Source organism: Halictus rubicundus, chromosome 1, assembly GCF_050948215.1.
Source record: "Halictus rubicundus isolate RS-2024b chromosome 1, iyHalRubi1_principal, whole genome shotgun sequence".
Taxonomy (NCBI): domain Eukaryota; kingdom Metazoa; phylum Arthropoda; class Insecta; order Hymenoptera; family Halictidae; genus Halictus; species Halictus rubicundus.
This window is the reverse complement of record NC_135149.1, coordinates 30,221,559-30,244,971: the sequence shown is the minus strand read 5'-3', so window position 1 is coordinate 30,244,971 and position 23,413 is coordinate 30,221,559. Positions and strand designations below refer to the sequence as shown.

Genomic DNA, 23,413 nt, shown 5'->3' with positions numbered 1-23,413 from the left:
AGGATCTTATTTCCTCTCCTCGACCCCAGACACTGCAGCCACAGATCCTCGATTCGCAGAGATAACGCAAAGTTTCATTTTTTATAGAATGTATTTACACTTCATCTATTTCGTTTACATAGACAGTCACGATTCTATTCTGTTTGTGCATTATAAAAAAATATGCAACCGTGTGCGAGACACGAACACACGGATCGGTTATGAACAAACTATTTATTAGTTTGTTTCTAGGCGAATATTTTCTCTTCCCTGCGTTTCTTCGTTACCACCGTGCCAGGCTTATGCTGTGCGTCCGGATGATTCAACAGCTCTGGCGGACATGTAGAGATCGGACTCGCGAGAATCGTCTGTTTGAGATCGTAGAACAGATGACTATCATCCTTGGTGCAGAATGAAATAGCAAGACCAGCCTTTCCTGCACGACCAGTTCTACCAATACGATGCGTGTAATCTGCAAACGAAGGTACGTAATAATGCCAGTCTCCGTTTGTTTAATAATAAACCGATTCGGCTTACCTTCTATGGTCTTCGCCATATCGTAATTAATGACCATCGAAACGTCTTTGATATCTATACCACGACCAGCGACGTCAGTAGCAACCAAAATGTCCTTGCTACCGCTCTTGAGGGATGCGAGCGCGTATTCTCTCTGTTCTTGTCCTTTTCCACCGTGAAGCGTGCAGGCGTTGTACTGAAGGATAAAATGATATATTTAATTAGATGCCGAACAAGCTATACATAATCAAAAGTTAATGATACGAGGAAACGTACGCCTAGTTTCTCTAGTCCTCTGGCGAGCACGTCAGCACCCTTCTTCTGGTTCACGAATATAATCACTGGTGGTTCTACTCCTCTACTAAGGATCTCCATAAGTTTCTTGCGCTTGTCAGCCTCGCCCATAATGTGTACAATTTGTTCTGTCCTCTCTGTCGGTTTGCCTACGCTGCCAATGTACACGACAGCCGGTCGTCTTAGGTAAGTCCTGGCCAATCGTTCTACCGCGGGAGGCATGGTAGCTGTGAACATCACAGTCTGGAAGCAATGAAAGTATAATTCAAAATTAGAATCTACGATTCTGGACCTGTGTATACAATATTACACCGTTTTATATCCGGATTCGTTTATTACACGTGAAATAGGGACTGCTGTTTTAGATCCGTAAGAAAATAGAATGAAAGAGTTCACCCACCTGTCTATATTTCTTCTTTGTATTGTAATTGGCTAAAAGTTTCTCCTCATTCTCGGCGTCCTCGTTGTCCGGCTTCAAATTTGTCACCGGCATGTACTCCAAAATCTTTTGCACGTCCGGTTCAAATCCCATGTCTATCATCCTATCAGCCTCGTCCAGTACTATGTAGGTACACTGATTCAAAACCAAGTACCGATTTTCTAACACGTCTATCAATCGTCCAGGGGTTGCTATGACAATCTGTGAGGATGGAATTTGAAATATAAGAGCGCGCGTCTTAGATATAATGGACATACGTACGACATCAAATAATTAATCACCTCACAACCCATTCTCAATCTAAAACCTTGCTCTTCTCTTGAAAGACCACCGACAACAACGACCGTTCTTATGCCTAATGGTTGTCCGAATTTGTTAGTCTCTTCTTCGATTTGCTGCGCCAACTCACTGGGAACAATTTTTATAATTAATCGTTAAGGTATGTTAATATGAAGTCGCTGCTAAAGTTCGTGTCCGATACCCTGTTGTATTTTAATACGAAATCGGGCACGAACTTTTGCATTGATCTAATATATTCATGTCAAATAATTGATAATCATGTGCGTTAATGTACCGAGTCGGTGCTAAAATTATACTGTAAGGACCCTGATCTGCTTCTTCCAGTCTTTCAATTTTCGGTAAGCTGGTGATCCACAGCAACAGTGGAATTAAGAACGCGAGCGTTTTTCCGGAACCAGTTTCGGCGACACCAATAATGTCTCTGTTCTGAAGTCCTATAGGAATGGCCTGCCTCTGAATAGGCGTTAGATCTTTGTATCCCACTTTGTCAATGATATCAAGAATTTCTTTAGGAAATCCTGATTCCTTCCATGATCGTATCGGATCTGGTATGCGGCCACCTTTTATTGTAATATTATAATCTTCTCGGAATATACGCCAGTCTCTCTCGGTCATTTCGTGAAGAGCTTTCTCAGACCAATGTCTATCATCCCACTTCTGTTTTTCCTCCTTCCTCTTCACCTTCTTCAATCTCATCCTTAAAAGCAACGAAAAATAGTTAATGCACTGCACGTATAAATTATTTTCAATATCAAAACAAGCGCATACTTCTCTTGCTCCTTCTCCGCTTCTGTTCTCCTCTTTTCCAAAAGCTCCCCATAGAATTTACTCTGATCTCGTTTCTGTGCTTTGATATCTATGCCAGCAAGGTTTCCTCTACCAAAAAATTGAACCTGATGTCGTTCCTTGTAAATGTTATTATAATCAACAGAGGTGTCTTCAGAAGTGTCCCAATCAAACACGAATTTCCGATCGTTCAATCTTCTAACGCGACGTTTCTTTTTTATCAGTCCTAAGTAACGTTCTTTAATAGCTTCTACTTCTTTCTCTTTATCCTTGTCCTTAATTTCTTCTTCCCTTGCACGCTGACCTTCTCTACGCCTGCTTAACAAACTATGGAAACAGATTTATAAGTATTATTTAATAGGGGGAATACATTATGCTAATGTATAGTAAAGTACCTGTCCCTTTCGTCCCATTCTCTTTCTTTTCCAGTGCTCTCATTGTGGAACAAAGATTTACGTACTTCGTCTTGCTGTTTTCTGATGGCGTCAACTTCTTCCTGCCTCTTCTGCAATGCTATAGCCGCACGCTCCTCCTTGGTTAAAAATTTTGGTTTGGCCCTTGCCTCTTCCTCTGCCTTTTTCTTAGCTAACAATTCTTCCAAACTGAGCGGCTCCTTTTTGGGAGCAAGCTTCGCTTTCTCATCTGCTTCGTCTTCCTCCTTCCTGGAGTCGGACTTGCTTTCCTTTTTATTATCATCGTCCATAATGAATATAGGACTTGGTTTACGTTTCTTGTCATCCTTAGACTTGTCTTTGGACTCGCGCCTTTCTCTGGACCTGTCCCTGTCTTTCTCACGTGATCTATCCCTTTCCCTGGATCGTTCTCGCGATCTAGAACGTTTCCTGTCCTTCTTACGATCTTTGGACCTGCTTCTGGATCGTCGTCGATCACGACGTTCGCGTTCCCTTTCGCGATCACGATCTCGTTCACGAGATCGACTTCGTCTTACAGTTTTCTTGTCGTGTGCCATGTTTCCAGCACTATAGCCTGTTTAATTCGTTTGCTATAAGCATCGAAAGTCTAGTAAATGATAAGGTTAGGAAGTTAAAGTTCGAATATTAAGTAACTTTTAAATAGTGGATATATTATTATATATAGAAACAGTTTATATTGTTCTAACGATATATTTTATTTATAACAATGACCCTTTTACTGGGTAGAAATGGATTTTAAATACCTTTCTTTGAATGTTGTTATGGGATGTCAGAACAGTGTGAAATTCACGAAAAAACGCGATTTCTTGAAGTCATCAAGTAGGATATTATGATTAATAAGCACTATATTTAAGTAGAATCGCCTACTTTTATGCAGTAGATTTTTCACTGAAATAATAATTTTTTTAAATAAACATTTACGTGTCACTCATGTAAGTGTATCGCAATGAACGGCAAAGTGCATTTCTGGTTGCATTTCCAATGCAAGCCAGGTCTGCATTTATAAATCTTGAACATTTGTGAATATTGTTTACATGGTAAATGCTTATGTTTAAATTTTTTATTTCATTGATTGATTAATGTTTACGATTAAAAAAATTTAATCTTTAAAAATCACTACAATCTACTACAATCATTGTTTATCGTATATTGATTAATATTAAAATACTGACAGTAAAATAATAAAAATGTATCGCAATAGAATATGTAGAAAATATTATTACAATACAGAAAATTATGTAAAACGTTTAGGGTTTGGAAGCTACAGTGACTCCCACTAATATTCGTACGCTCTTAAAAATCGCATAACTTTGTCAATATTGGACTATACTACTTGAATTTTTTTAAGAAGTTAGAACAATTGGATCACTACATAACGTGAGAAAAATGTTTGATTAAAATTGCAGAGAAAATACTAAAAATTGTATTTTGCAACTTTTTTGTGTGGGCTTACATTGAGAATTTAGATTCGTAGATCTGTACGAATTATACATATTCTATATAGTGATGGGCATTATCGACTAAATTCAACTATCGACTAATTACTATTTAGTTACTACATACTATCGAATATTTAGTCGATAGTTTTCAGTCGACTGAATTGCTTTACTAGTTATTCTCGTATTTACTCTTATTCTCGATGTTGGTTAGTTAAATAAATAGTAGGACAGTACAGAGATAGTAAATTCCGTGAGTGAATGATTTTGTCTGAATCTGTCTTTATTTAATAATAAATTCATACACTATGTTATAAATATAAATATACACAATTTATTTATATCGCATAAATAGCAATAAGATTTTAACACCTAATATGAATTAAAGTATTGAAATATCTATTACATATTTCATTACTTGCATATTTGCACGTCCTGTCATAATCATGTATTTCTAATCTTTTCGTTTCATCGTGCAACACTGACGTTTGAAATTTCAAGATGGCGACGTGTAAAACAGTTGACTGAAAATAGTAACCCAACCACTACTAAATTCAGTCGATAGTTTAAAAAATCAGTCGACTGAAAATAGTAGTTGGCTACTATCGATTTAGTCGATAGTTTTTAGTCGATGGTGCCCATCACTAACATATTCTGAGAATTTCAAAATCGGTCGCAATGAGCTGCAGATGTTCCAAAATGATCACATAAGGGCGAAATTCCCTGGGAAGGCCAAAATTCTGCGACTTTCGCCCTTAAGTTTTCATCGTTAAACGTTTCTAGCTCAGTGCAATGTTGACCGATTTAGATGAAATATTCAGAATATGTATAATTGATACAGCTGTACAAAACGTACTTTTTAAATTTTTAATATAAGCCCGCATAAGAAAGTTGAAAAATACAACTTTCAGTACTTTCTCTGTAATTTCGACCAGTTGCAATTTCAATCACACATTTCTCTCACGTTATGTAGCGAACCAATTGTTCTAACTTCTCAAAAAAAATTCAAGTAGTATAGTCCAATATTGACAAAGTTATGCGATTTTTAAGAGCGTACGAATATTAGTGGAAGTCACAGTATATTGAATTTTTGGCGGTCGATAATCAGGTGGAGAGCGGTGCATTCATTGGCCAGGCGTGCGTAATGTGTTCGGCCAATCACGTCGCGGCATCAGGGGAGCCACGGGCAGGCTCAATAAAGGGCGCTAGTGTCCGTCAAGTGTCACAGCCGTTGCTCGTCTCCTCAGTATTGAAACTTGAATCGGTGATTTAATTAGGAATAACGTATTTTTTTGCTAGAATTTGTGAAACTTTAAGCAATAATGACCGACAAGAAAGGTAATTATACACCGTAACCGCGGAATAACGACTAGAAGTATGTGTTACACACGTTAAGAGTATCTCGTGTTTTCGAGTCGAGGATATATACCCACTTGTCACTCGTACGACGGACAATTCTTTTTTTCTGTTGGCTATTAGCGATTCGACACCTGTGAAGAATGGTGCACATTCAAATTCGATCGAGGCCCTTTATCGTTTGTTCCGCGGACAGATCCCCGTTCTCGCGCGACCAGAAAAAAACTTGAATTACTGCCCAGTGACAGATAAATCAATACCGCATTCTGTGTGGGAAATACAAAATGGCTTCCAGAGCTCGTCCTGGATAATTTTCGCGACGACTCTTTATTAAATGTCGAAAACAGCTTGGAGAGCGACGATTTTCGTTGCGCCGTTATCAGTTTCCTTCATTCTATGTCACGTTCCGCTTTATTTATGCGGTTTTCATTGACTCGGCCAACGTGCATATCCAAGTACGCATTATGCATATATTCACGAGTTGCGAGTACTTCGAGCGATTGAGAAAAAAAAATTATTGACCGATCAATTGTTAAACATCGCCAAGATTCGCTGTATGCTGATACCTTTTCGTTCGAAAGTAATAAATATCGTTTTTGCAATTTAATTAGTAGAATATTTGCAATGGGAACGGTCTTTTCGGTGTCGAAATCATGTTTTTTTTTACTACTAACAAAGAAATGTGATTCTTTTTTTCGGGGTAGGTTCTTAGAGAATTATGGTAACATTAATGAACATAGAGAACAAGTTATATTTTTTTTAATTATGTAATTCATGATGTTTTACACGAATCAATATATAGAAGAGAAGATATTCATAATACAAAGAACAGAGTAAATTATTACAAATCTGGTGTTACCACTTTCCGGTGATACATTATTCTCTGCAGGCAAGAGAAATTTTAATTTATATTTTTACTCTGGAAGCCATGCACGTTGATATATCATGGGATAGATAAAAATGATTCATTTTCATTCGTATGGTACATGAAGGGTACATTAAAAAATTGAATTCAGACACAATTCATTTAATGATTTATTATTTCAGCGCATAACGAAGAGTAATGCTCTTTATAAGCTAAAATTCATATATTTTCAAACTATTAAACATGAACCTTGCTATTCTTTTGCTTATACGATGATTAGATACAGATAAAACATCATTTCTATTGAGATCTTATAATTCTTTTTTCAAATGTATCAATATTGAATGGTGCAACATTGCTACGGGTATTACCAGTGATCGGTATATACGTACACACACATACACACAAACAACATGCGTCGAAACTGTTTTCACAAAGATATCAGCCTGTGGCTCGTACGAGTGAAATACAGAATTTTACTTTGGCAACAGACTTTCTCGAGTTTGGTACGTAGAATATGGAAATCTTGAATCGACGTACAGCTCGGAAACCGCTACACTGTTTTATAGTAATCCACTATCGTACTTGATTAACAGCTCGGACACTTATGCGATTATTCCTAATTCAGTCGGCTCTGTTCCTAAGGCAGACGTGTGTGATTACAGAGCGTAGCGTTTAAGGGATGTGTAAAAGTTTAGTCTGTAAGTAGCATCAGTTTTATACGCTGTCTGTGAAACGAAACACGCAGCCAAGAAAATTAATAAACCGAGAATCGAGGATAATACTGGTGCAAATCTCTGCGAGCGTATTATCGTGATACGGTATAGCCGCTAAAAAACCGAAGGATAGCGCCTACAGTTGTGGCTGTCAATATGTTTGCAGCGGACCATTACAAAGACGATTTGATCCCAGTCAGTAGGTGGAGCTTCGGAGACCGGCGTTCGCGCAGCCTAAGCCACGTATCTAACCTCACCTTACTCTATATATTACCTTAACTCACTACGTGTTTATATACCAACATATATTACGTATCACACGATATATATATTATATATATATTCCACCAATATATATATGACGATATAGACGCACCGTGCGCCTCCCGATTCAAAAAGTGAAGACACGAAACCGAATAATAACAGAAAGCTTGATTGAGATCTAGATTTCCCGCCATCGGCCGTTCGAGATATCGAACTTTTGACCAGCCCCTTCCGGCTCCTCGTGTCGTTAATCTTATTGAGAGATCGTTGGGGTACCCAAACCGATCCGTGCATCTGGCTAGCAATAGAAAATGACAATAATATGTGACGACACTTTGAGGAAATCTGGGGAACATAATAGAATGAATGTGACTAATCTCAGTTTCCTCGTTTTTCCAGGTTTATGTTGGTTAGACGCTAAAATGCCATGATTGGCAGCGATAAGAGGATCGAGAGATACGCGTTGAATCTTAAAGAGATCGCTCGCGAAAAATCTGTCGTTCTTTCACGGAAACGGAAGTGCCTGCGTTTCTTCAGTTTACGTCTGAAGAACGACCCGTACACTTCCGGCCCGCGTAATGATTCAGGGGTTCTTCTACTTTAGTGCTAAAAATCTTTCGTAGCCGCATTTTTTCATAGCTTTACACGCGATGGAACTTTATTCAATTTTACGGATATTTTTATTGATTAACCCCTTGACCTTTGACCCGCCGTGACAATTCTCAACAGAATTTATGAGAGAATTCCATTTGTTACGAATGTATATTCGAGTAAACTTAGAGCTACGACAAATGCAATTGTTAATTTTTCTTGTAGGAAATTAGCAGCCACAAATTTCTAATATCATAGCTATGAAATAAATAAGGGGTTAATTAATATATTTCTCTGTTCTTCTGAATCCAGGAAATTCACATTTATTGTGAATCGTTCACTTTTCCAACTTTTTATTTTATCAAAAACTATCGAACTTGATATCAATTACATTTTGATAATATTGATTACGATATAATTCGGTAAACAGCGTGGCTTCACGGTCGGAGGCTTTTATCAAATTTCGACTCGACTCTAAAGTAGGAGGATCCTCTGACCCAATTCGAGAGAAAAAGAAAAATATGCAAACATGAAACAGTGATCCTTTAGAAACGACGACGAGGGTATTGTTCGTAAGTCCTTCGAGATGAATGCGTTTAAACACGATCGAGACTTATACTTTTTGAATTGGAGACGTCGGCTGCTATATATCCAAATCAATATGAACGTAAGATATTGATATGGGTGTACAAATATTTCGTACTGAGACCGTGGTATTGGCTGATTGCTTAATTTATTCTATTTTTTTTTCTCTTTTTTTTCCCATTTTTTGTTTCTGGTCGCCCATCGTGCCACGCGCAGCGAAGCAATTCAAAAGAGAAATACAAACTCTTCGACGTAACGATGGATTAACCAAATGACACGCTTTGTTAAATTAAAAGAAAAAAGAAAATCGACGCGAATTGCCTTCGAAATGATTGCGTCGACGGGGCACGATGGGCCAGCGAGGTGGACACGAATGCTGTATCTAAGCTCAGCGTATTTATATGATACTTCTACTCGATAGAAACTTGGTAGCTCACTTTTAACAATAGTGCATGTCGCTTCGGCTCGGGCTACAAGTTTCTTGTTGTTAACTACTACAAAAGAGAAAATAAGAACGAAATCGACAAAACGGATATACGCTCGATCAGCTTCGCGATCAGAACGGCCCCCGTCGGCCACGAATTTTTCTTCGGCCAAGGACTTTTGAGGTCGTCGAGAGGACGACGATAGAGACGAAACTTGTGGTCGTTTCTGCACGTGTTTGGTAGTTGATATTTATATATATACATATCCGGATGAATTTCTACTTGTTCCTTCGACGATGGTAGCGTGTTTAGTTTTATTCCCATTCTGAAACGAGAACAGTGGAGAAACGTAAGGAATTAAGTAGCGTGTATACGTAAACATATATACGTGCACATCGCAAATTATTGGTGCTCGCTGATTCGAAGAGAACGGAGAAAAATAACAAAACCAATCGTTGGTCGTTGAAACGAAAAAAAAAAAAAAAAAAAAAAATGCAAAAGAAAGCACGCTCCGTCGGTGACGGTTGCACAAACAAAAGCGACGAGGCGTGTTTTCGTAAGTGTCGTGGTAAAAAGAAAAATGTCCAATTGTCCGTGCGCTGGTCGCACCGCGGGGAAGAGATCTCGAGCAAAAATTCGGTTTGCCTGCATCCCGATCGGTTTTCTGTGCAAGTATATAAATATATACATAGCTTTGATGATTTTTCACGTATTTGTAATTTTAGTTTTGCATGCCTTGGAATGTATATCGGTAGTGGCACGGGCGCGGTTATGCGCGCGCGAACGCGCACCGGCGCGAGCACCTTTTACCTCTTAAAATCTCTGTTATCGTTATCCTTGATCGACCGGCAACAAAACCAGCTGAAAGGATATGGTCTTCGTGCGTGGAATACAATTGCAAAAGGTGCTCGCGCCGCGCGTTACAATGCATGCTCATATAATCTGTTGTGATAGACCTTTTCCATGATTCTATCTTTTTTACGTTCGTACGGTCGCTCGTTACCTTCCTAATTAGTGCCGGTATTTCATTCCTTGAACTGAGCACGTGCTTTTTGTGCTCTCTCTCTCTCTCTCTCTCCATCTATTTCTATCTCGCGTTTGTGCTTTGAATTGTTAACTCGATCATTGGAGAAGATGATTAAGAAGGACACGAGCGACCGGTTTTTCGTCGTTTTTTAATCGTCGTGTAGCCGAACAGTTTCCGTAGTGTGTCTTTTTGGAGTTGAGTAATACAGAGACGTTCCTATTCCTGTCGTGAACGAGACATCGAATTCATTAACATCTTGGTGAAAATTCGGATTAGCCCGCGCGGATCTATCGGGAGGCGATCGACGAAACCGCGCGATCAACGCGTAAACTGAAAAACCTCTGTGTACGAAAACGGTTCGAATTGGCAACACTTGTCGCCGCAAGATCATAGGAATCTCTCTCGAGCATTTTTGAACTGCATGTGCATGTTTGGCAGAATCTATCATGTATACTGTTAATAGTGAGCTTAAAGATGAGATTGCGAGTCGACGACAACGGTCGACCGTTGCCGAGAGTGTCGAGACGTGCCTCGAACCCGCCGAGACCCAGTGACCCGGACCGATATCCCACGAAAATCGATCATTCATCGGAATCTTCTACCGAAAATTCGAAAAGAGAACTATAGGTCGCGCGCCTAAACTTTTGGAACTCGAGGAGGTAGATCTTACCAAATAACTTTGCTCCTGAACACCGCGACTTGCAATTTTTCTCGGAACTAAATTCTGACTGATTTCCCAACCGAATATAATTTTTAATGAATTACACGTCACGGAAAATTATATTAGCCGGTATTTATGCGATCTATGCGGTCCTGTTAACACGTTGACTGCCATATGTGAGTGATGGAATTATTTGTCCAGGTTTTAAAATGAATTTTTACGTTAATATATTTGTTGTACTAAATTTTATTAGGATCTGTACAATTCAAGAAGGTTGGAGGACTACTCAATATCTTACATTTAATTTTTTCCAATTCTTATTTCATTAACACTAGATTTACGGGACCCGTCAAAATGACGGATTCTAATATTTCTAATTTACGAATATTGAGATTGTAAAGATGCATCCATGAGGAATTATTTGCCCAGGTTTTAAAATGAATTTTTACGTTAGTATATTCATTGTACTAAATTTTATTAGGATCTGTACAATTCAAGGAGGACTACTCAATATCTTACATTTAATTTTTCCCAATTTTTATTTCACTAACACTAGCTTTACGGGACCCGTCAAAATGACGGATTCTAATATTTTTAATTTACGAATATTGAGATTGTAAAGATGCATCCATGAGGAATTATTTAACAAATCGATTTGCTTGGATATACAGGGTGAGTCACCTAACGTTTGCACCTCAAATATCTTTGTTGTTTCTAAAGATACGTAAAATATGGTAAGGACAAAGTTGAATGGTACAATGGGGCTGACACGATGCCATAAAAAAATGTTGTTTTTATGTCATTTTTTTTTAGAGATATCAAGGTCACCTTGACTTTTTTAAATGGAACCACCCCTTTTTAAACACCTACAATGATAGTCCCTTTCATTGGGAATGCAGTGACTATATTATTCCAAGGTCATTCAAGGTCAAGGACAGGAAAAACGTATGAAACTAAAATATGGAAGCAGAATACCTGTATTTTATAAATGTATAATTGGGCCATGATTAGTGAATGTTGCTTCGTCCGTAAACAAGACATTAGAAAAAAATGAATGATTTTGAAGCGATCCCCATTGACAAAAGTTAATTCTATTTTGAAAATCATTCCCGTGCAATTCTTGATGGAGCGACATGTGGAACGGATGAAATTTATGTCGGGCCAGAATTCGTATTACGCTATTTTGACTTATGCCTGCTTTCCGGGAAATTTTTCTCGTACTCGCGTGAGGATCGACAGCTACAGCTGCTAAAATATTAATTTCATTGTCTTCATTAGTCGTGGGATTCTTCCGTTTGTGCTGTCTTGCATGTACACTTCCAGTACTTCGAAACAACCTGTACGTATTAACGAAAGTCTGTCTAGAAGGAGTGTTTCGCTCGGGGTACCTTTCTTCATAAAGTAATCGGGCCTGCACTGCATTTTGTCTACATTCACAGTAAATCGTGATCATATCACACTTTTCAGTCATTGAATAAGAGGGAATCGCATTTGGAAACATACTGATAGTAAATAAGAATGCTGAATACCAATAACATTGAAGGACCTTAGTATGTTTACTTTAACTACGACCATACTATGTTTACCATTTACTACAAATCTCAACCGTGATAAACGTATTCTGCTTTCATATTCTAAATCTTACACGTTTTCTCTGTCTGTGACCTTGAATGACCTTGGAATAATTATTGTCACTGAATTCCTAACGAAAGGGACTATCATTGTAGGTGTTTAAAAAGGGTGGTTCCATTTAAAAAAGTGAAGGTCACCTTGATATCTCTAAAAACATGACATAAAAACAAAATTTTTGTTGGCATCGTGTCAGTCCCATTGTACCATTGAACTTTGTCCTTACCATATTTTACGTATCTTTAGAAACAACAAAGATATTTGAGGTGCAAACGTTAAGTGACTCACCCTGTATATTATTAAAAAGATGGCCACAAATTTTGATAGATACAATCATGTTATTTTTGTAAAGTAATGTAAAATAGTCATTTTTAGTGCTCCGTAAACCTAGTGTTAAATAACTTACTTCGATTTCGTGGAATTTTTGAGGTTTCTAGTTTGGCAGTCAAAGTGTTAAAGTTTTATATTATTATTTACATATTTTCTTCTGACGTCGTACCATGCTATTTTACAGTAAAATTTCGACGCTTTCAACCCTTTGCGCTCGAGTGGTGACTCTGCAGCACCTAGAAATTATTGTGCCCCTATTTCAAAGAAATTACAGAAAATATTACAAAATTTGTCTTTAATAGATCACCAAACATTTAAATATTAAACATGGAAATCGGATCAGTTTCGTATGAACGAAATGCAAAATTTAGAATTAAAATAGCGCCGAGTGCGAAGGGTTAACCGTGACGTGAAATTACAAGGCGAAATTAAGATCGATCGATTTAAAATCATATCGCTCCGGATTTTGGATACGAAAGACTGAGAGACGCGTCCTATTGGAAAGGGACAATTTTTCGACACCTTTTTTGATGAAAATGAGAGGACATTGGCGGAGATGGTCGAGGATCGGTCGCTGGGTCCCGTCGAGGCACGAAGACTGTTCCACCGAAGCATTTCGATGAGATTGAAAGATCGTCTCTAGTTAAAACGAACGGAAAAAAGAAAAGCAAAAAGCAAAAAAGAAAAAAAGAATAACGAAACGGGGCGGCAGGATTCGCCCGGTTTCTCTCTCGAAACGGGCGAAACTGGAAAGACCATCTGGCACGAACGGTAGAACTAGGTCGAATATGCTCATTGGGACAAATCAGGCTTTAAAGAAAGCATACGGAGAGAAAGACGGAGAAGGATTGCGTGCGTGTACGAGAGATAAAGAGGGGTCGAGACCGCTAAAAACTGCTGAGAGAAAGGGGGAAGCGGAGAGGGAGAGACTGAAAGAAAGAGGGAAAAATTAGGAGAACACTAAGAGAGAGAGAGGGAGAGAGAGAAAGAGAGAGAGAGAGAGACCAAAAAAAGAAAAAATAAAACAAATGAGAAATTTACCCAGTGAAACTCGTACTAGCATATATTGAATATTCTGATCAATTGTTATTGGATTCGATGATTGTTTGCACCGTGGCACTGACACATAAATTTATTATTCGATTGGGGACTGATCCGACCGTGTTGGACACGAAGCCGTCTCGTTTTTCCGAGCCTTATTTCCAGTCGGGAATCATAAAATAATGACGACTGGCGAACTATGATAAACGAAAGGAAACGGTGTCGTCCTACACACGCGAGGCCATCAAGAGCAATGGAACGTAATTCGAGGAGAGCTCGTTTCCACGCGTTGGACCAGTATTCAATTATCATGGACAATTTGGTGTGGGCTGACATCTATGTTAGAGTACAACATGTCCATCCACCGCTGCCGAGCTTGAGCCATTCGTCACACGCAAAATCGAACCGAACAGTTTTCCTCCGAAATTCGAATCCGCCAGGATACGTAGTGTCAATTGTTATGTCTCGATTGTCGTTGTTCTTCCTTGAGCGTGACGAATGGCGACGGCGCGGAGCGTAACTTAGTCTACTAAAAAAAAAAATTAAAACAAAATTGGGCGTTCTCGCGGTTGCCAACGGGATCGAGAGGACAGAGGAGAAGATCGATCGATCGCGGATGGATTCGAAAGAAAATGTGTCTCGCTCGTGGCAAGGTTCGCGCGAGTAGCGCCCAATTAATTAATTATATATTACGCAATTACGGATAACTTTTAATCATGTTTGACCTTTATTTTATGGATATTTGCAGAAATTTGTGGTTTGCTGAATCTTGTCACAAGTTTTTGAATGTGTGGAACTTGATATATACATAAACATTCATATACTCATATTTATATATATATATATACATACATATATATATACACATGTTGATATATATGTATATAACAGAATAACGTATACATATATATATATATGTATAGAATCTACTTCATTTTTTTTCTGTTCATTCGTACCACTGTACTCATTGTATAAATTACACATTCACCGCCCGAACCAAAAACCAACCAAAAAAAAAAAAAAGAAAAAGAAAAGACGTATGAAAACGAACGAGTTGTTCTCTCGGATCGAGACCACGTTCTTGTTTGTTTCTTTCTTTTTTTTTTTTTTTAACCAACAGAAATTGGATCGTTTGTTATCGGTTTTTTCATCGGAATTGTCTCACTTGACCGAATCTTGATTATTGGGCTTGTTTTTAACATCACTTTTTGGAACAACCCTACATTTACCCCCCCTCTTACCAATGGCTTTATTTTGGCTCTGTTTTTTGTCATTTCTTTTTTTTTCGATGTGGTCGAGCCTGCACGATTCGCGATTGGCCCGAAAAACTTTAAAACTGTCTTCAATTGTTAAAGAAAGAAATTTTGTTTGCAGCAAAAGAGTGGGAAAAAATGATCCGTTTAATAGTAATGATTTTCCAGTTGCTTCGGAGACACCGTCTCCGAAAAATTTTGTTCGGACGCATTGGGTCAGTCGACGAGTCCCCGAGGGTTCGATTAATTAGACGAATGTATTTGGCTTTTACCTTGATTGCGTAACGCTATTTGCTTTGAGATCGGTTTCGTATTATATCTTAGTTTTAGAAGTAAAAGGTAGGTCGATCGAAACACGCGAGTTTTCATTTGAGAATAGTTTCTCGTTTTCCTCTTATTCTTCGTCCTTTCTTTTGTTTTTGGTTTTTTCCGTTTTGATTCACAAAACCGACTGTGCCTGATGACTCTTGTTTTTTTTTTCTTTTTTTTTTTTTGGACTATATCGATACATTACATGATACATATATATATATATATATTACTCGTAGTGGCTGTATTATTAGAACTTTACTGTACTTTTCTGTGTATTTACGTTCAAACAAGGTGAAAAGAATTCGAATTTCATTGATTATTTCCAACCAACGAAAAAAGAAAAAGAAAGAAAGAAAACATCTTTTCGGTTACTCGTTCTATCATGACGCGCGTGTGTGTGTATTTTCAATTGTTCTGTTTTGAGTCTGTTTTTTTCTACGGCGAAGCAGCCCGTGAACTGATCCGATTGATCGATGAAATCAGTGACAAGATGTACCACAGATTGCTCCATTCTCAGATTCCAAACGTACACGTACTGTTGTTTACTTTTTTTTTTTTTTAATTAATTCACGGCCCGACCGGCCGCAAGTAAATAGTTCGCTAAGCTATTCTCAAGTGTCTCGCTTTCAACTATGCCTCTGTCGAGAATCCCACCGGTAATCGAACGACTACCTTTTGTAATTCCCATATGCACGTTTTTCGATACTACATATACATATATATATATGTATATGTGTATATATCTTTCTCTTTTTTCTCTCTGTCCATTGACGATGGTTTTTGGCGAATGAGAAACAAAACGGATTTTCGTCAGAGGCGTAAATGTTTTTTTTTTTTACTATCAGATGCCTGTCTTGTACCAAGCGCAGTTTACACGTGGATGCGTCGCGAATACTTCTTTCTCCACATGTATACGTACATAGATATATACATATATATATATATATACATAAAAATATACCTTTGTATCGTTTACGTTTCTTTTTCTTTTTTTTTTCTGTTCTACCGAGATCGTCTCCTCTCTCTTCCGGTTGCCGATTACGTATCCATTGAATGAGAAACTTTTGACTTGCATTTTCTGCGTGCCGGCGGTAAACTCGAACGGTAACAAGAGAAGGCAGCGATACCTGAATTTTTTTTTTCGGTTATTTCTTTTCACCATTATTTAGTGACTAACATTGTTTGAGCTTTGAATAGTACCTTGATAAAAACGGTGTATGTCATGTGTAAGATATACTTGGGTGTGGGAGTACCACTTTTGGTGTTGGGACGTAATCGACGCTCGGTCATCTCTTGATTTATTCAAGCTCGCTGAGAGCGCCGAACAATTACATCCTTAGAGAAAACGCATGTCTGTTGGACAAGGCGTCGGAGATGTCCTAACATTGATGACGCGAGTCAGCTGATCCCCAGGGCACAGTTGTGGAACTAAGGGAATAACAGAGTATACGAATACCAGGTGAAAATAGTTCAGGTGCCCTGTTGGTCCCTGACACACGTCGTCCTTTGTCCTTCCTGGCAGTGGTACCACGTACCGTTGGCTTAGAAGAACCTACAGCCAACAAAGTGAACGGACCTGCATTTTCCATTGCATGTGTTACAGCATACCCGGTGACACCTCATCCACCAACAGGTTTTGTCCCTGCGCCGGCACAGCCTGCTACCTACGGTGGTACACGTAAGAGATTCATCTCTGGCTCCATTTCTATTGGTTCCAACGATCCGATTACATGCATATCCTACAATAGTTGCAGGTGCCGCACCGTATGGAGTCTTTCCTAATCAGCCCCAGCTCTACGCTGCACAGGGTCCACCACCACCGACATACGATCAGACTCTTACACATCCTATGGTGAGCATTCACATGTATACCTAGTTAAACTATTAACCGGGACATTAACGCATTATCTACCAGTGATTGTTCAATAAATTTTGCTGTTCAAGCTTTATTTTAGGTCTTGCTTCAACGTCATATCGTTCAATTATATATAGTTTTGCTAGCTTACGTAGAATAGCTGAGAAATACTGAAATTGTTGTTGCGTAATGGCATTACCGATGAAGGGTTAATAGATCCTTGAGCAATTGCAGAAACTTCAATCATAAATTAACAACTCGATAATGCAGTCTAGTAATTTCGTTTAGAACTATTGTTTAACGGAAGATTTTCAAGCTTCCATTCCAGAACTCGATAGGCTTACGGTAGATAAAGTGTTAACTAAGCACACTGGGATCGTAGTGTACCATTGCGGGGCTGAAACTTTAAATCTTCGTGTGTTTCTGGGATGTGAACGATAGAAATTATTTTTGCAGATGTATCAGCCGATGTACAGTCAAGGATACCCTGGGTACTTGGGCTCATGTTATCCCGCATATGGGCCACTGCAATATTATCCACCGTTAGCTGCAGCTGCAGCATATTATCCAGCAGCAGCAATGCAGCCTCCGGTTAGGCCCCCTACGCTTGTGATGCCTGTAAGGATTTATTTATCTTAGCTACAGTCGGGGACAAAATTACGTGGTCACCCTTTAAGAACTAATGACTTTTTTAAAATTAAACCGAACGACTTAAATTTAAAAGTCGTTTGATCCAATTTTAAAAAATTTCTTAGTCTTTAAGGGTGTCCACTTAACTTTGTCTCGGAATGTATGTTTTCTTTACCGGTGTATCTGCATATCTGTGATTATTACGACTAATTAATTGTTTTTTTTTTTAAGAATGGGTTCGACGCTACTAATCGATTCGATAGTATCTCACAACCCGTCTTGCCACCACCTCCAACAGTTCCAAACGCCGCCCAACTAGCTGCAATGGCGAGCCACAGCGTGGCTATATCGCAAAAGAAAAACTTCCTAGGAGGAGGAACAGAGGGCGGTTACTTTTGGTAAACCATTATACCTTTTGTGAAACACTAAAGTCTAACAAAGGCATATTGTTGTCGAAATGATCCATGTAGGCAAATCTGATTTCTGTGTTAGAGTTCTACTATTTTTTACATTGGGAGCAGCTAATTATCGAATTAGTATTAATTTTTGAGCGCGGACCGATCGCGAAGCGAGCTATATACATACCTATAGACAAAAGAGCTTAGCAAACGATGATTCTGTTCTTTCGTTGAGATCATGGATTTTTTTGTAGTAACGTAGGAACAGACTGGAAACACAGACACACACACACAAACGCGCGCGCGTGACCGGGTGAAGTAAATGTGATCACCTTTTTTTTTTCTTTTTAAGAACTTAGCGATCGGTCGGTGCTTCGAACATACTATGAAATTTAGTGAAAGAACCATTAAGCAGGGAAGACTCGTGCGACGCTCGTCATACGGACTGCAAAACAAAATTGAGAGAAACTAACGGCTACTTAAAAAACGAAAAAAAACAAAAAATTAACCTGCTGAAAAGACCGGAAGTATATTTTGTAAAAGATGCGTGAAAATTTCTTAACAAGAACTCGGACGTATTTTGACGAAAAAAAAAGAAAGAAATACGTCATAGTCTTTGAGCGATGACTTCACGAGAACGATCGAGCGATACATTGAATCTTTCTGACGTACTTAAAAATAGAGTCTAAGAAAATGATTATTTAGAAAAGGAAAACGAAAAAAAAAAAAGAAAACTACGAGTAAAAGAGTGTTGTTTTAAATTGTACGACTGCCAACGTAATCGCATTTCAAGAACGGAGTAATTTAGTGAGGCTATTCGGATTGTCCCCATTTCCCCCTCAAAGTACGTTTTGCTCGATCATTCTGCATTTAACGATTTATACTTGAAACGCACGAGGTATTCCAGTTCGTTTATTATTATTATTGTTTTTTAAATTAATTTAAATAAGAGAAAGGATTAGTGAATGCGCGAGCGTGAGCAGGGAACACGGTGTTGTTCTTCATTTTAGAGTTAACGGGGTGAATACGTCCACCAGCGGACGCGAGTTGTCTCATTCGCCTACAGGGATCGATATTCAAAGTGTGTTCTAAGCCTTTTTTAAGCGCGACTTGGTTTTCTGCAAGGCAGGCCGAAGAGCAAAGGGGCTGCTCACGTTATTTCTGTTACTTTTTACACGACTACCGTTCTAGTTTCTTTCCCTCGAGATTCTTTGTTCCCCACTCCTGGTGGCAACCAGCGGGTAGTCATTCTTTTTCCCAAAGTAAACGTTGTTACTTTACTTTGCGAAAAACGACAAACGAAAAGAAAAGAAAAAAGAACTGTGAGAGAGAACGATCATTAATGGGTAGCCCTAACGTTTAGAGAACAAGAACAAAAAAAAAAAAGAAAAGATGGATTATGTACGTGATAGGAGCCTGAGGAATGCGTGAGAGTCGTTCGTGGTTGTGACACTATTAATCAATGTGCTTTAAATTATTTCGAATTCGGCGCACAGCCGACCAGAACACGCGAATCAATAACACTTCTCATCTAACTTTTCAAATCTATTGCACACATTTTGTTTCATACGTCCGAATTTGGTTGTAGGTAGTATACCTTGAGAAGGTGTGGTCGTCTACACTTTCAGTTTACTTTGCGATTCAGAACAGAGAAAAGCGGAATTAATTAAAAGAAGAAAAACGACGATGTTCGAGGCTCCGGAGTGCCAAAAGTGAAAAAAAAAAACAATATATATATATACACACACATATATATACATATGTTCTGAATTACCGAAGATTCTCACGTATTCGACGACTTCGAAGATACTTACTACTCTACCTAAAAGAAAAAGAAAACGAAAGAAAAATGAAAAAAGTACGCACTCTCTTCTTTAAACGATCAGTAGTCTTTCCTCCTAGTTGTTTGATGTTTCTTTTTTAAAACGCAGATTAGCTAGGTCGGCTAACAAAGTTATTATTTAATTGAAAATGAAAGGCTCGACCGCGCCGTTCGAATTTCTTCAAGCAGGTTATTACAATTGCGCTTTGATTGAAACAGTTACCATGTAGCGTCGTCTCACACCGTGCAAGAAACGACGCGTCGTTTCTTAGTTATTATATATATATATATATTATATATATATATCTCCTTTTTTTTCTATTTTCTCTTTTGTATTATATTCGTACTTTGTTGACTATCCGGACGAAGAAAACTTCCAAGAATTTTCTAAGGTTTCTCTGTTGAACGACTGTTTACCGACTGTATGGGAACTGGTTTCGACCGAAGCTCGCGAAGGAAACAAATAGTTGACTCAATTTCAAAGTACAAATCGAATATCCATGTAAGTAGAGGGTTAATTCGCGACGACGCGGTCGAGCCTTATCGTCAGCCATATTAGGCGAGTTGCAATGATGATACGGTCAGCAACGCAGCGGGTTCGTAACGGCCACGATTTAGGATACAATACTTATTCCCATAGCGCTCTCACGCGCCCCGTCGAGCAGGATTGTGATACACTGTCTACGCAACAGAGCGCCAATTATTGTATTTATTTTCGTGGTGCTTATTTCCCATTGTACGTTCGACTAAATCGTCGCGCTGTATTCGTTAACATTTTACCTATCGGAAGCTTGTTAATAGAGTCTCCTACGATTAAACATTTTCCTTCGAGTAATAGCTCTGACTTGTCGATTATCAAATTGCCATTGATATTGAAATCTATTAAATGGCCGCTGTTAGGTGAAGTGTTACTAACGTCAATCTTTCTATTTCTTGTTATATCTTCATGAGAGTTATACCAATCGATGAATCATGCTCCCGGCATGCAACGACATCCATAAACGTACAACAAGAAATACACTGCCGTTGAAAATGAATTGCTAAGTTGTTGAAATTAATTGGATTAGAAAAAGGCCTCTGTTGCGAGACGTATTAGCAGAACTATAGTGCTCGCGCAAACCCCGAGACGAGAGCACCCGTAGCTATCGGAGTAAGTATTGCACTGTGGAGCGCAGAGTTGTTAATATCGGTAATGGAACGATTATTTTGTGAGATGCGAGGAAGATCGTGTATTGTTAAGATTGTAGAGACAGTGACGATGATGATGTGATGATGATGATGACGATGATGATGATGATGATGATGATGATGATGGTCTGATTGCACAGCTACGAAACGACTGTTTTGCTCCGCAATCATAGCATATATAGTGCGATGTGAGCCTGCGGATGGGGCACATTGTCGTTGCTGCATTCGGCAGGCTGCACAATTTAAACTCGATATTAATTAAGCAATGAAGATCGAAGAAACTAATTTACAATCGGTGATAGCTTAGGATAGGACCAAGAGAAGAAAACAAAAAAAGAAACGCAGTTCTATTTAGAAATTTTTCGAAAAACGGGTGTTCCGGCACACACAAAAGAAAAGAAAAGAAGATGCAGAAGAATAAAACTTGATCAGTACTCTTACAATACATATGTTTCGCAAATTTCAATCTTGTACCGGGACGTGTTATAGAAGCGAATTTTTCTGCTCCGCGGATGGAGAGCGTAGAAGAATTGTGAAAAAAGAGAAAAAATACTAACGAAGTTGCAATTGAATTGTACGCGAATCAAAGTGATTTCTATTTTGCCTTAAAAGGGATGGAAACAAAGAGGAAAAAAAAATGGACTATTAGTTGAAAATTTCTACGCACGCATGCCGGTGTCGAACAGAATTTTACAGGCCATTTTTTCAAAAGAGAGCGTCGCGTCAGCATTTTGAATTTTGCACTTTTTGAGACGCAGGAACTTCCTAATGAAAATCGATAAATACCACACACACACAGAGAGAAGGCTCTCCAGGGTTTTCCCGCTGCGATTGTATCGGTATGTTCCACGAACGCAAAGAAGAAGAAAAAGACGAAAAAAAAGAAAAAAGCAAAAAAATGACGATGTTGTTCTTTTTTTTTTCTTCGCGGATGAAATCTCCTTTTTATTTTAGGATAATTTCGAATTATTCTTTCAATGAGAAAAATTGTGACGACAGGATTATCGAATAAAAATGTTAAACGTATTACCGGACACGCTACAATCATAAATGTTATTTCAGAAAGACATTGGGCTCAGACTTTTTTATTTAACTCCTCCGCAAAACGATCATGTACATGTTATATGCTACTCTTGCTTTCTGTTCGTTGAACATAGGGCACAGCCTGGGCAGGAAGATTCTGGGACACCCTACGAATATACTGTTCTTTGTATTTTTGTGATATTCGATTACCTCAAAAGTCCCGACGCAGAGCAACGTAGGTCTTGTACTTGTCTTTTTGATTCTTTTGTACCGAGTCGATCGAGTCTAGTATGATCTCTACGATCCAAGATGAAAACGGTAAGATGATAAAAGCGAGAGTGAGAGACAGAGAGAAAGATAATGCGAGCAATAATTGGAAATGAAACACTTTTTTATAAGGCGAAACGCACCACCCGGCCAAAAAGAAACGCATGTTTCGGAGAGATTGAGAGAGAGAGAGAGAGAGAGAGAGAGAGAGCGCGAGAGAAAGAGCGTCGTGAACCTACGTTTTCACCTTGTACCTTCGATTACTATTCTTTTTCTACCAGACGTACCTACTACCAGCTACTCGTATTAAATGTCCAGCGTTTTGTTTGTTTTTTTTTTTTTTTTTTAATAAGAAGGCGCGTTGATCACAATCTTTGTTGAACAAGAAAAAGAAAAAAGAAATCTAGTCCGAAGAGTCTGACTGAGATTGGGATAACAGAATGTTACATATAGACCGTTCTCTTTTTTTTTCACAATCCGTGCGACGCCAGGTGCGAACTATAGCCGCAGCATATTCACTTATACCTCGAGAGACATCAGGAGAAAATTCACCTTTCCCCTCTGAAATGGAAAAGCGAGAGAAAAAAATAAAAATAAATAAATAAATGAAAAACTCATGCCATTCCACTTGACGACATTGAGCTATGGTCATTGACACGTTTTGAGAAACTTGCAGTACCGACGACGAAAATTTCAAGAGATATGAGGTCGTGTCGTCGCTCGACAAATGTAATAAAAAGCAGAAAAAAAAACTAGAAAATACACTCTCGTCGAATCTTTGCGAGTTTGCATATCAGCGAAGGGCCACTACGCTTTGCCCTTTACATTGCGCAATAAATGCACCGAGTTACCTAAAATAAAAAAAAAGATCTTGCAGCTACGACGACAAATTCAATGAAATAAAATAACGAACGAACCGAAGTCGAACTCATCTGTACATTAAAACAGTCTTCACAAACGAAATGAAAAATGTAAAAAAAAAAAAACGATA

The 23,413-nt window shown here is 38.5% G+C and overlaps 2 protein-coding genes and 1 long non-coding RNA gene across 8 annotated transcripts; 1 reads left to right on the top strand and 2 right to left on the bottom strand.

Moving 5' to 3' along the window:
• Window positions 1-72: 72 nt before the first annotated feature.
• LOC143360683 (putative ATP-dependent RNA helicase DDX23) lies at window positions 73-3,687 on the bottom strand. 3 transcript variants are annotated; one of them, XM_076799784.1, is made up of 9 exons: window positions 3,492-3,687; window positions 2,710-3,334; window positions 2,297-2,641; window positions 1,803-2,225; window positions 1,510-1,636; window positions 1,190-1,429; window positions 772-1,032; window positions 517-691; window positions 73-451 (listed from the first exon to the last, which is right to left on the bottom strand). In XM_076799784.1, the coding sequence occupies exons 2-9, from the start codon at window positions 3,282-3,284 to the stop codon at window positions 228-230; spliced, it is 2,370 nt and encodes a 789-aa protein (XP_076655899.1). In that variant the 5' UTR covers window positions 3,285-3,334; window positions 3,492-3,687; the 3' UTR covers window positions 73-227. The 3 variants fall into 3 exon arrangements, with proteins under 3 accessions (XP_076655899.1, XP_076655879.1, XP_076655889.1); XM_076799764.1 differs by having other exon boundaries at window positions 2,710-3,317; XM_076799774.1 differs by having other exon boundaries at window positions 2,710-3,301.
• On the bottom strand, window positions 3,649-5,734 carry LOC143361095 (uncharacterized). The gene is made up of 2 exons (XR_013083414.1): window positions 5,618-5,734; window positions 3,649-3,756 (listed from the first exon to the last, which is right to left on the bottom strand). It is a non-coding gene; the product is annotated as an uncharacterized LOC143361095 (long non-coding RNA).
• LOC143360998 (DAZ-associated protein 2) lies at window positions 5,363-21,538 on the top strand. Of its 4 annotated transcripts, XM_076800244.1 has the most exons (6): window positions 9,451-9,654; window positions 16,843-16,917; window positions 16,988-17,091; window positions 17,551-17,712; window positions 17,956-18,122; window positions 18,475-21,538. In XM_076800244.1, coding segments are annotated over exons 1-6 (597 nt in total). In that variant the 5' UTR covers window positions 9,451-9,566; the 3' UTR covers window positions 18,476-21,538. The 4 variants fall into 4 exon arrangements, with proteins under 4 accessions (XP_076656365.1, XP_076656371.1, XP_076656359.1 ...); XM_076800250.1 differs by lacking the exon at window positions 9,451-9,654 and adding an exon at window positions 5,363-5,522 and having other exon boundaries at window positions 17,956-21,538; XM_076800239.1 differs by having other exon boundaries at window positions 9,459-9,654; window positions 17,956-21,538.
• The last annotated feature ends 1,875 nt before the right edge of the window (window positions 21,539-23,413 follow it).